The sequence below is a fragment of the Sinohyriopsis cumingii genome, chromosome 4 (genome assembly GCF_028554795.1).
Source record: "Sinohyriopsis cumingii isolate HCF-2022 chromosome 4, ASM2855479v2, whole genome shotgun sequence".
Lineage (NCBI taxonomy): Eukaryota > Metazoa > Mollusca > Bivalvia > Unionida > Unionidae > Sinohyriopsis > Sinohyriopsis cumingii.
In genome coordinates, this window is record NC_142964.1 from 77,192,399 (window position 1) to 77,206,837 (window position 14,439).

At 33.6% G+C, this 14,439-nt stretch overlaps 1 protein-coding gene across 1 annotated transcript in view; it reads left to right on the forward strand.

Annotated features, from left to right (window-relative positions):
- Positions 1-14,439, forward strand: part of LOC149801493 (chitin synthase chs-2-like) — a 65,394-nt gene that overhangs the window by 28,818 nt on the left and 22,137 nt on the right. Inside the window, exons 3-11 of the mRNA XM_089955665.1 lie at positions 1,734-1,799; positions 5,526-5,753; positions 6,039-6,153; positions 6,974-7,121; positions 8,430-8,550; positions 9,121-9,313; positions 10,532-10,676; positions 10,945-11,170; positions 12,743-12,907. Coding sequence (XP_089811791.1) covers positions 1,734-1,799; positions 5,526-5,753; positions 6,039-6,153; positions 6,974-7,121; positions 8,430-8,550; positions 9,121-9,313; positions 10,532-10,676; positions 10,945-11,170; positions 12,743-12,907 — 1,407 coding nt within the window. The remainder of the gene's footprint in view (positions 1-1,733; positions 1,800-5,525; positions 5,754-6,038; positions 6,154-6,973; positions 7,122-8,429; positions 8,551-9,120; positions 9,314-10,531; positions 10,677-10,944; positions 11,171-12,742; positions 12,908-14,439) is intronic.

Sequence of the window (14,439 nt, forward strand, 5' to 3'; positions counted from 1 at the left end):
TATATATATATATATATATATATATATATATATATATATATATATATATATATATATATATATATATATATATATATATATATATAATACAAGTCATACTTCGAATAACAGTCCTTTCAATTGCACTTGATCCAGCAAGGTATCACGTGTGTCAGGGACTGATTAACATAAATGCAATAAACTGACAACGAACAGTGCCAAACTAGTATCTAACAGGTTTTTCACCTTTTATCGCCACATTGGCCAGATTGACTATGGTGGTCTTTATTAGCGATTGGCGTTAGCTTCGACTTGGATGTCATTTAGGGTTTTTGGTCTCCGGTAGGATACTACAGGTTTGTTCGGGAAGATTAACTTTAGTGCTTCCGACGATTCAGCGATGAGCCAGTGTTTCCCGATGATTTTACCTAATTTTGGGTTGTCTGGATATAGGTCAAGATAAAGGGTATCCTATCAGCCTTTTCCTTCTTTCCATATTTTAATAGGTCATCGCGGTTTGTTTGTTTAGCCCTTTGGGTTGCCTCCGCAATCAGGTGCAAAACCTGTCAACATGTGATAGAGATCAGGACATTTTCTAGCACAGCTACTAGAGAAAAACTAAACATATATGGTCCAAACAAAACGTGCAAAACAGAGTCATTTATCGCATCACATGTAAGATGTGTAGCCTTCAGTATGTTGGAGAAACTGAAAAGCTACACAAAAGGATCAACCTTCATAGATCTGATTGGATGACAAAGAAACTGTACAGAAGCCCGGTCACAGAAAATTTCAACTCCCCTGGCCACACTTTCAATGTTATATTACACTTATTGCAATTGCTCACAACCTCAACTGGAGTTCCGAAACCAGGAAAGAAAATGAATCCTACTACAGGTTGCGCCGCCTTAGAACATTGAAACCAAGCAGTTTAAACCAAAAATAATAGAAAAAAACAAAAACAAAAAAAAAACAACCATGCACTAATAAAATTTTCTTTTGCAGCCGACACATTTTCTTTTAAATAGTTCTTTAAATTTGCTTAATAGCCTAAAATTACTACTATCACAATGAAATATCCGGGATATAAATTTGCGCTTGCATAAATTTACATAAAACAATGGATGTCGTAATGTCTCATCGATTTCCAGGTCAGTGAGAATGTTTTAAAGCATCCGCAACTGGTTGAAATAGGCTAGTTGAAACATAGTGGATTTAAAGGTTTATATCCTGTAGAAACAGCCATGTAAAGTTTTTGTGTTTGATATGTTTGGCTTGTGTATGTTTTGTATTTGCCTTGAAAAAGACTCATTCCGAGTCGAAAGCGCTCAGGCTATTAAGATACTAGTTTTGCACTGTTCGTTGTGAGTTTATTATTATTATTATTATTATATATATATATATATATATATATATATATATATATATATATATATATATATATATATATATATATATATATATATATATATATATATATATAACTTTATCGATACAGTAAAATGTATGAAAATACACGAGATTTTGCCTCCACATGAGTACTCATAGAAAACTTAATAATGGTTAAGGTGAATTTTAAATGTCAATGATATTTGTGAACCTCGGGAAAAAAAATAGTATCATCATAAAAAATTGGCCTTCTTAAATTCCTATACACATATGGATACATGTGTCTTTTTGCACTCATTTTGTCTTAGAAGGAGAACTAATTTTCCGGTTTCTATACTAATACTCAGTATTTCTTATTTTTCCAGACATATATTAGTGACATCCTTGTAGCAGTAAATCCATGTAAGCCACTTCCCTCGTTCGATCAAGAGGTAAGATAATTTATAGACATTATTGTTGCTGCTTAGTTTCATTTTGAAAAGTCTAATGAGAGTTTGGTCAGTCAGCATATAATAATAATAAAAGAAGACAAAGAAAAACAACCAAAACAAACAAACAAAAAAAAAAAAAAGAAAATCTCAAAGCATAATTAAACGAGAATATGTGAACGATCATCGACCATATCTGTAACATTACATTGCTAAACATACCAACCTATGGACTATAGACTATATCTGTAATACTACAGTCGTAAATAGTTTGGTTCCTCGCCAATATAGGTACTATATCGTCATTGCTAAAATGACTTGTTCCACGACCATCTTCGTGTTATGACATTGCTAAAGAGACTGCTGCCTGTGACGAGAATCACTAACATTTTACCATGAATATTGCAACAATGAACGTAGAACATCTGCGATAAAAAATTATGTGGCAAGCATGACATCTACAATCAATAATGTCTGAGTTTTACTCTATGCATTCTCCCAGACAACAAGACTGCCGAGAGAATCGGGCCCGCATGATATCTCTTCTTTGACACATTTCTTTGTAAATAGTGAATAAATAGTTTTTTTTTAAATGTCATCAACAAGTGGTAGAATCTTCTAAAACATTCACTTGTAAACACGCTGGACATATTTTTTCACCATAAATATAACGCTAATATTCATACATGCTTTACCTTTTGGAGGAGAAATTGATCTGGACTAGGGCATCATGTTGATGATTTACGCATTAACGAAGCGGAAAAATCAGCTTGCAGTTGGAACCAAATAAATGTAGTCCTGTTTATTGTAAACAACGCCACCAAAAATCCCATAAAAAATACTATGTCGAACATACCAAGAATTCAGGTCTCAACTTCACAAAACTTTGAAGATTGAACCATAACATTTACTGTAACTACAGAGATAAAACTATAGCACACACACACACACACACACACACACACACACACACACACACACATATATATATATATATATATATATATATATATATATATATATATATATATATATATATATATATATATATATATATATATATATATATATATATATATATTTGTGTTTGTCATATTACATGTTTCACAAGAACTTCTTTTGCAGTCGATAATAGCCATTTGTTGGAAACATTCAGAGAAAATGCAGCCTTGATGAAATAATGGCTACCACATCATTTTCTACCAACTCAAGGGTGTATTCGGAATGTTTTTATTCAAAGGGAGTTTGAATTTGAAAGTTGTTAAAAATGGACTATTTTCTTCGCTTTTATACTGAGAAGTCAGGCATTTATTTTTACCCGGAAAGAGCGGTTTGATCAAACTAATGCTGTCCCAGCAGATATTTCCAATTCTTTTTTACCTTTCATTGGCCTCACATTTGAAAACTTTGACTAAGCATACAACAGTTTTAACATGAATGGAACGTCTCAAGCAATTACACGATAACAATCGGTGTCATAACGTTTAACAACCAAATTCTTGTTTGAATCCAAGCACTTGCACTCTGTAATATGGTGTGGATTTATCGTAATCCTTGGTCATACTAGAAATAGTCATTGGTTCATGGATTTTACTACATTTTACAAATAAATTGTTTAGCGGAAGTCAACATTTGCTCATAATACGAAATTCATAATAATTGTCAAAGTACATGTTTATAACAGGATGATTTTTCCATTTAGCATGGGACAAAATCTTGGGACGAAATCGAGGTGGTTAGTTATGTTGAAACCATATCGCTACTTTGCATTCGTCCGCCAAAAATAAGACAACAATTCATTAATTTTCGAGAGTATTTTTAATTAAATACAAGTATGAATACATAATTATTTGCTTTATTTCCCAACTAGGAGTTTTACTTTTTTCAACTACTTCCTAATAAGGTTAAGGATATTAACCATTTCATCAATAATAAGCGTATTTCCTTATTATATAAAGAATCAATACATATTTTTTAAATTTATTTCTCAATTATGAATTAATTTTCCAATCTTCATTCCAGCAGGGTTTCGCATGTCATTTATCAGCAGAAATTAATGCAGATATTTTATGTACCAAATAATTTAATTATTTTACACCCATTTTCATCCCACTGGTGTTCTGTTCGATTAATTTTTTTTTGAAGTCACTATTAACGGTCTTTTATGGAGAAAAAATAATGTGTGTGCGTTTCCTTAAGTATTCCACAGACTATGTCAAATCTGCCACTCGAACTTGTATGCAGTGCTAGACTAGTTTTAAACACAATAACAAAATGCATGCGGAAACACCATCTTAAGTGATGCCAGTAGTGATACATTTTGGACTGTATAAAATCACAATGTTATGACCTCAGAGTGAAATAAATAAATCACAGATCTTCATATTTTTTTTATTTAAAATGTTTCTAATTTTATAAATTAACCCACATTCTTTCTGTAAAAGACTAGAGTGACAATAAACGTTTCATTTATACAACAAGTATATATCAAGCAAGAAGGTAGATCTGTTCACAAATCTCTGAGGCACATGCTGTATAAAAAGAAAGACTTAGTGATAATAGTTTACAGCAAGCTGTATGGAGATATCATAAAATAAATGAAAATTTGTATCCATTACATGTACATACTTGGTTAAAATAGTCATTGTTTAATAGTACCGACTTTGTTAGTATTAGAAACTCACTCGAAATGTTTATGGGGAAAACAATCAGTCAGCAGAAAAGTAAGACGATTTTTTTTTATGGTTGAGAAGAAAATGTCGTCCTCAAACCCATGTATAAAATGATAAATCCTCTCTAATAAAGACGCCGTGTCAGGTGCGTAACTAAATGGTAGGTCTGGGAAATATCATTACTTCAATTCTAGTTTGTACTGTTGATGTGCTGTAATTAAAAGTTACGAGGACGGCCTGAGGAAGCACTACAATAAAGAATGTTTCATATTTTCCACATCAGCTTATGACAGAACGTATCACGCAGCCATTACAAAACTTGACATTAATATTACCTGACACAAGATAAATTTCACTCGCCAATTTGAATGAGAAAAAGGACTAACATGCTATTTAACAAGCAATTTCCTTGTGAAAACATAGTCGAGAATTGAATTCTTGCATGAACTCAAGCCTTTAGCACAAGAACTTCAGAAATTATAGACTGGATCCAATGCATTCCTATCCAGTGAACAACTGCATTATTTCCCATGATATAAAACAACAAACACCAGTCAGCCCATTGTGCAGAAATAAAACAAGAAGTGTATGATTTTCTATTTTCAGAAACCATAATTAGCTCACGAATACGTATTTAGCTGTCATTTTCAGTTTCATGATAGTGTACAATAATTACGTAATTATGTAATTTTAATCTTAATTGGTGACAGCAACGGCCTTACCAAACGCGGCCCCATTTGGGAGTCCCCCCCCCCCCCCGATTTACGCGCAGGGCCTCGTATGCGAACGGCATTTGGAAATAAACTTTTAAACACGTTTACATGATATTGAACTTAAAATTTTCTTCCATTGCTTTTATATTATTTTTGCTTTATAGATATATTTTAAAAACATACTAACGCACGGGGCCCCTGTGAGCGCGGTCCAATCGGCCTAAGGCAGGCCCTGATCTGTGATATCTAAAGTAATGTGATCCTTTTCTTCGGCATTTTATCATCGCGTTTCATCTTCAACTTTCTAATAAATCCATCGGTGTATATTTTTTTTTATATTTCAGCATCATCATGAATACACCAATCTTACCGTTCGGTCTGAGCGGCCTCCGCATTTATTCTGGGTGGCGGATAATGCTTATCGCGCACTTAGGGAAACTGGTCAAAACCAGGTCATCCTGGTTTCTGGTGAGTCTGGTGCGGGCAAAACGGAAAGCACAAAATATATGATCCGGCATCTGATGCATATCAGCCCCAGTGATGACCGAACTTTGCTGGACAAGATCGTACAGGTACCTTGGGCGTTGGCAATATATATTTTTTAACCTGATGTTTCTTGCTCTAATGAAGTTTTCTCAAGAATTAGCTGTCTGTAATTTAGAGTTAACGCCAACTTTCCATCTTCTACCGAAGAGTCATGTTTAGAATCGCTTGTAAAATGTGTAAAGTGTAATTGTTTAGAGATCATGGTTAGACACCTTTTCCAATAATGTGCCACGTAAAAGGGGTTCTCGAAAGATGCTGCTCAGCAGAATTTATGGCTACATCAAGTAAAGCTTTCCTTTTCTAACATATAGGTAAATCCGCTGCTTGAGGCTTTTGGAAATGCAGCAACTTTAATGAATGGGAACTCCAGCCGTTTCGGAAAGTTTATTGAGCTGAGCTATTCCACAAATGGAGCTTTACTCGGAGGTAATATATACATAACGATTGTCTCGTTTTGGCTAACTTTGCAAACATTTGGAACATTCTAGTAATTTCGATGTGCATCAACAGTAATACATAATATAATGAAAATTTGATCTTCGAACGATTGCCTTGTTTAACAATAAATGTGTCTACGGTAGACTGAGTTCGGAATGTACTTCGCATGTCCACGGTACAGTGAGTTGGAAGGAACTTCGCGTGTCCACGGTACAGTGCGTTTGAAAGGTACTTCACGTGATTTATAAATTCCAAAGTAGCTGGACACATAAAAACGTCTTTCAGAAGTATGACTGTCTTCCACAAAAAGGCAAATCGCAGAAAGCTTTTACATTTTGTAATCAGAAGTGCATACACTGGAATTATATTGATAAAATAACTATGTGTGTGTATATATATATATATATATATATATATATATATATATATATATATATATATATATATATATATATATATATATATATATATATATATATATATATATATATATAATATGAATTTATTTTGTATTCCCCTCTTGACTTCTTATAAAAACAGAAACAAACAAAACTGTTGGTCACGAAATTTCTTTAAAAACACTTGATCAAAGACAGACCAATGCTCGTCAACATATACAATGACAGAAAGCAAGCTTGACAGAAATGTTTGTAATGAACAACTACAGATTCAATTTATATAAACTCTCAGAAGTGAATAATACGCGATGCTTGTTCACAGCTTTAATGATAATAATGATCTTAATTTAAACAAAACAAAAAATAATACAGTATCAGAATTTTAACAAATGGTTTCATTTTAATTTCAGCCAAGATCGATGACTACATTGTTGAAAAGTCTCGTGTGGTACATCGATCGATGGGAGAAAAAAATTTCCATGTTTTCTATGCACTATTTGCTGGAATGTCCCATGAGAAACTTCTTTACTATTTTCTGGAAGATCCTGACTGTCATAGGTAGGTGCCAGTCAGTCATACGCAAAGTTTTATTTCTGTCCACACGAACATTAATAAAAACCAGGTTCCATGGAAGCTTTCAGAAATTACCGCAGAACAAAAGCAGTTAGCATTGACTTTTGTATTTGTATAACGTTGACGTGATTAATATTGTTATTAATTCACATATCAATCATACTGAGATACAGATTTCAATTTACAGCTACAAGAAGATATTTGTGAAAAACATGTAACTTTGTCTGCAATAAATAGTTAGATAGCGAACATGTTTTGGAAAAAAATCTGCTTTTGTTCCCACGATACAAAGACCAAGTTCATAACCTTTTTAAGGTTAGGGGTAGAAATTCTGGATTGTAATAACTTCTGATCTAAAAATGTTGTTGGTACTCATGTTAGAGTTACGTGGGATATATGAGAATTAAAATGTTGTTGGTACTCATGTTACGTGGGATATATGAGAATTAGAATGTTGTTGGTACTCATGTTACGTGGGATATATGAGAATTAGAATGTTGTTGGTACTCATGTTACGTGGGATATATGAGAATTAAAATGTTGTTGGTACTCATGTTACGTGGGATATATGAGAATTAAAATGTTGTTGGTACTCATGTTACGTGGGATATATGAGAATTAAAATGTTGTTGGTACTCATGTTACGTGGGATATATGAGAATTAGAATGTTGTTGGTACTCATGTTACGTGGGATATATGAGAATTAAAATGTTGTTGGTACTCATGTTACGTGGGATATATGAGAATTAGAATGTTGTTGGTACTCATGTTACGTGGGATATATGAGAATTAAAATGTTGTTGGTACTCATGTTACGCGGGATATATGAGAATTAAAATGTTGTTGGTACTCATGTTACGTGGGATATATGAGAATTAAAATGTTGTTGGTACTCATGTTACGTGGGATATATGAGAATTAAAATGTTCAAATCCAGAAGAGGGAATACATGGGCCAAGGTCCTGAGCAATTGTATCATCTTAAGGGAACAATCTAAAAGTTTATTGTTTTCATGAAGAAATGCGTGTTTCATTGTTAAGACCGCAGGTACATAAAGTGACCAAAAATATGTCAAATCGAGAGCAAACACATACCAGCTTGACTGAATTTTAGACCTTACAGGTTTGGATATTAACACCATCATTTTTAGGTTTGACAAACCGAATTAACACCGCAAATGCACACTGAGTTACAGACTGAGAAAAGGAGATGAATTTAAACTAGATATAAGAACTGGGATAGAACTGTACGAAACAAGAATAAAATCTCATGAAAGTTGTATATGGTTTCAGGATCATGCGAGATGCAGACCCAGACTGTGGTGTCTTTCGTGACGCAGAAGAGTTGGCATACTACAAAACAATGTATGTAGACCTAATACAGATAATGAGTGATGTTGGCTTCTCGGATGAGGTAAGGACGAGATATATGTTGTCTTTACTTATTCATTGATAAATATTAAAAATCTTTAATTTTGCGAAGCAATTACGGTCAGGAAATGATTTTACGGTACGGATTTTAAAAGAAGGCCTTCGATATAAGATGACGCGATGGATTTATGTTATATACAATAGGATGATCTTACATGGGTAAAACACATACGGACACACACATTGACTGAGAAAGAGAACAACATCATCAAAAACAACAACAATAATAATGAAAATTTAATTACCTTTATAAATGTTCATGGTCAAAATGGTTTCAGCCTTGTATAGCGATATAACGGTTCATTTTTATACTTTGAGTTGAATATAGACGTAATATTTAGTAACCATGTAAAATGACTTCTGAATAATGATGATCAGTGGCACGATAATATGTTATAAATAATTTAATGTACTATCAGCTGTCATAAAGAACCATATATGTTTATTATTATCAACGCTAAATGGAGTGATTATATGTTATACATAATTTAACACATTGGCATATTTATTAAAGACTGATATCCGCTTAAAATTTGGTGCATTGTCTTTACAGTATATCACCCTCATATTCCTGATTCTGGCGGCCATATTGCATTTGGCCAATATCGTCTTCGTGCCTATAGAGGAAACGGACGGTGTCAGTGTCGTGGACGAGTACCCGTTACATGCTGTTGCCAAACTTCTTGGAATTGAGGACGAAGTTGAGCTTACTGAAGCCCTCATTTCCACCGTCAGTTACATAAAAGGTAAACAAAAACATATTCAATCCAGTTCCATCTAAAACATTTCTAATGACTTGCCACCGCAACTCTTTGTATCTTTTATATTCATCCCTAATCCATATACAGTAACCCAGGGCTCATACAGCCAGATCCGTCGCATACATGATACTTCATCTTGCTTATAAAGCTGCACATATGAAATTTGGTCGGAAAATATTTGAAAATGTAAATGCGATTGAAATGGTTGTACATTTGACCTTTGACAATTTTCTATGGATCCAGGTGCGGGTAGCTAATAACGACACACGTGTTGCAGAAGGTCACCATCGGGCAACAAAAGTACTAAGTTTCCTAAATATCCACACAACAGTTTAGGGTGATATATAATAACGGACAGACAGTTAGACAGACGAAGTGCATCACAATATCCCCAAGACGTTTTAAAAATGCATGGAGAATTTAAATCATACATACAGAGTTTATTGATTTTGTTTTTGGTTTTATTGTTATTATTGTACAAACTGGGAACTAGGCCAGAGTTTTTAACGCTGTAATGAGATCAATTGAAACTTGAAATTACAAAAAATAATTTGTGATCTCAAACGTTGCTTTCGATATTGGCAGAATGGACTAATCATGTTTAGTAAACATAGTGTTATGTAAAAGTTTTCGCAATAGATTTTATAATATGATCACACTAATATATTATGAACACTGATCAAATACTCGGTTACAAAGCAAAGTCTAACTATAAATAACGTAGACCATCGACTACTGGCGTATTATGCGCAGCCAGATCAGAGTCTATGATGTTTTACTGATTTCTCAAAATAACCTACGTAGACCTAGACCTCCTGGCATATGATGCGTCGGGAGGTCTGCGATGTGCTCGGTTAAAAGTCTAGTAAAACTGCAAACCTTACAGACCCAGACCATAATACGCCGATATATCTGGGTCTGTGTAGTTTCTTATGTGTAATTGGTAGAACAAAGAACATAGACCGTGATCTGCAGGCGCATTATGCTACAGCTGATCAGGATATTTCTTTTTTGCATTTTGACTCGACCAATAAGTGAATACTAACGGTAGTAAACACTGTCACGACAATTAGTAACTGTGATTTACTGTTGTTTAAATTGTCATCGATTACGGTTCAAATGCACATTTAATTCTAGACTTCATCTCTATTATTATTATTATTATTATTATTATTATTATTATTATTATTATTATTATCACAGGTGAGAGGATTCAAGCCTGGAAAAACCTGCGCGAGGCCAACGACAGTCGAGATGCTCTAGCAAAAGAGTTGTATGCAAGACTTTTCGGGTGGATTGTCGGCCAAATGAACCGAAACATGTGGACACATTCCAAGAAGTCCCAAATGTAAGTAACTCATCACAAATGTAAGTGGCTCTCTATTAGAAAGATAATAATATTTACTGTGATGGTTAGGTGGTTGAATTTGTATTAAAGTTTTGAAACTAGAGGCGTGGATGGGTGGGTGGATGGATGAGATGAGTAAATATCCCAATTAAAATTATCACTTATATGCCCGTGTGGTTAAAGCTGATTCAATTGCAGAATTAAAGTAGATATACATGTTATTACAGAACAAAATGCATTATTTATTCTCTGGTTTATTTTTGTTTAGAATGACACGTGGTGCCTCCATCGGTATACTTGACATGTCTGGTTTCGAAAACCTCGGAATTAACGGTTTCGACCAGTTTCTCATCAACATCACCAACGAAAAGCTGCAGCAGTATTTTATGGAATACATTTTCCCGCAAGAAAAACGGGACTATGAGTTTGAGGGCATCCAGTGGACGGATCTCAAATACAGAAGCAATGAGGACGTGCTGGATCTCATATTTCAGGTATGCCAACATTTACTTGCTAATCTCTGGAAAGTTTCGCATCAATTGGTAGTTTGTTGTTCAGATTTCATTACAAAATGTGGCCCCTTAACATTTATGATCATGATTTTAAGCATATTATTTTTCAAGGTAGTACAATTTCTTGAGATTTCTAAAATGGTATGGAAAAGTCATGCAGCTTGGAATATAGGATAACCGTGCCCCTGCAATTCTTTAAACAGCTCTGATTTCAATCGCAAAAGAGTATTCCTTATTTCTTGAAAGCAACGTGTCGTCTAGCATATATTTATAAAATGGTTCAGGAATTTATTATGACAGACGTCAAAGCTAAAATTCTTTTTAACGTCGAAACTCGGAGGCTTTTGAGGGAGACATTATTGTTTTTCACTCTTTGATAAAGATGTGAATGACTATCTCATATAGTTAATTTGACTTCTTCTTTGATCGGTGTTTAATGTAAGGAATATTTGTATTCACCTAGCATTGCAATAGGTTGGAAGAGCACTGTTTGTACGCTGAAACATCAATGCATGTTCCTGTTTCTGCGTTCCATAGAAACCTCATTTTATTTTAGCCTTCAAAGATTATTGCATTTATCTTTTTCTATATTAAAAAGAAACTTCATTTTATTCTTACCTACGAACATCGATGCATTTTGCTGTTTCTTCTTTCCGTCGAAATATAATTTTAGTATAATCATCAAACATTAATGCATGTTACTATTTCTATATTCCGTAGAAACCTCATTTTATTCTATCGAACATTAATGCATTTTCGTGTCTCTACATCAAGTGCAAAAAAATAATTCCATTCTAAGCTTCATAGAGTAATGCATTTCTCTTTTTCTACATTCTGTAGAAACCTTATTTTATTGTAACATTCAATTATCAATGCATTTTCCTGATTCTACATTCTGAAGAAACATAGTTTGATTCCAACATTTAAACGTTAATGCATATATGTTTCCACATTGCACTGCAACAACATTTATTCTAAATTTCAAAACTTTAATATATTATCCTGTTTTTACACTCCGTAGAAACCTCATGTATTCTTACCTTCAAACATTAACGCATTTTCCTGTTTCTGCATTCCATAGAAACTTAATTTTATCCTAACGTTGAATTATCAATGCATTTTTCATGTTTCTACATTCTGTAAAAACCTCATTTTCCCGAGTCAATATTTCAAACAACTTGGCTATCACCATATAAATATTAGTCATATTCCTTCTTCAATCTTCTCCGCTACATTCTGTATCTCAAAAATGATTGCATTGTCATAACAAAAACATTTCATAGAAACCACACAACATTCAGGCATTAAAACATTATTCCAATTTTAATAGAAAACCTCGGGACATTATGCGTTCTTAATCCTTTTTTCTTAACATTTAACAAAACCTACACGGCAATATGCATTCAAAACAATGACACAACTTCCTATTTTACATGTCGACAGAAAACTCGCTTTATTCTACGTCCATAATAGTGTAGATTTCTTATCTAAGCATTCCATACAGCATTCTGCCATTAGAATATTAATACATATCCTATCTCAATATTTCTTCAGAAACCCCACGGCATCCTGCCACTCTTGGACGAGGAATCTAATTTTCCGCAATCCTCGGACGCGACCTTGGTTGAAAAACTGAAGCGTTATTGTTCAGGCAATTCCCGCTTCATGGCTGCGCGTGGAAACAGCGTGTCTTTCGGAATTAGGCACTATGCTGAGGAGGTAAATCTAATGCTAATTTTTATATTGTATTATATATTATTTTATCCTTAACGTTTTACTGAATGAGAATTACATTTAAATCATTTTGGTCTTTTGAGGCAGAGTTCACAGTCAAGTTTCGTAGGTGTCCAAGATATCTTGTGATAAGAGAGATGCTTTAATTCACTGATCATACGAGACCTAACCGTATATCTATGCAAAGGATTTTTAACAAAATTAAGTATGTAAGATCAATTTAAACTTCACTGTTAGAATATTTCAATGAATTTAAAAGTCTTCTACAGTAAATCTTTGAATTTAAAACAAGCAGTTACTTTTCAGTTCTTCCGCAAAGGAGATGCGTATAAAAAAATCCCAAACAATTTAAACGTAATTTGCAAAACTCCAAGACTGCTTCCTTCTATTCACTCAATTACTTCAATTTTAAATATTTGTTTCTTTTATTCAATTTCTGGTACCCTTTCTCCTCCATTTCTTTATCACGCCTTGCTATTTTTTTTTTATATCGTTTTGATTCTGTTTATAGATTTAATCTGGTCATAAAGTGACACACTAGTCAAAAACGTATCAGAGATTCGCTATTACAATTTCTTGAATTACATCATATAGGTAAAGAAAATATTACATATCAAACATGTTTGAAGAATCAGTAAAAATAACTTCTGTCATTTATATGTCATGAGTCGTGGTCATATAAGTTTATGTCCTTTAAAAAGACACCAGATGAGAAAATGGTTTGATTGATGAGTGGCAAGGCATAATTATGGGCAATTATAATATTTATATATTAGCTTCATAATTTATTTAAAACTAGAATTACACCTTTTATCAATGGGCCTTAAATTTGCTGTCTATAATATATTGGAATGTGTATTTTGCTGGGCTGTTCATACTCGACCATGGCCTAAAACGATAGGGCGACATCATCCTTGCATGTCGGTAATGGTCAACACTCTGCATCCATTACGTCAATTACCTTTTCCTTCTATCATATTTTACGGTTTCGTTTAGAAAATATGTAGGTTCATTGGTCTTTCTTTTCATGGCACTACGCAATTAATGATGGCGACTGTCTGCGTCTTGTTTTGCTTGCGTACTAAAATTCCATTGATGTCATTTCTGACATCTTAATTTGAGTTGTTGAGTGTCTGATTTATTTGTGTTCTATATTCGTGCTTGCCTGAGTGAGCCCCAATAGCCTAGATATATATGACAGGTCACTGAACATTTGTACCCGTAAATGTCACTGACAGCACCGGAGCAACACTTGTTGTTTATGTGGAACATCACGTTTGCTGATTATTCACATATGAGTTCTTAGTTTAAGAGCTTACTTTCTTATTTGTTCGAAAGTGAATAACTGTTTTAACGACCTCTCGAATCACTAGTCGTATATCAAAATCCTTTTCCGCCTTTACATAAAACTTTGTTCTTATTACATACTTGTCGTCAAGAGATTCGTTTTTTAATTCAGAACACGCTCGGATACATGCGGCATAAACATTTGAGAATATTATGTATATACAAACCTT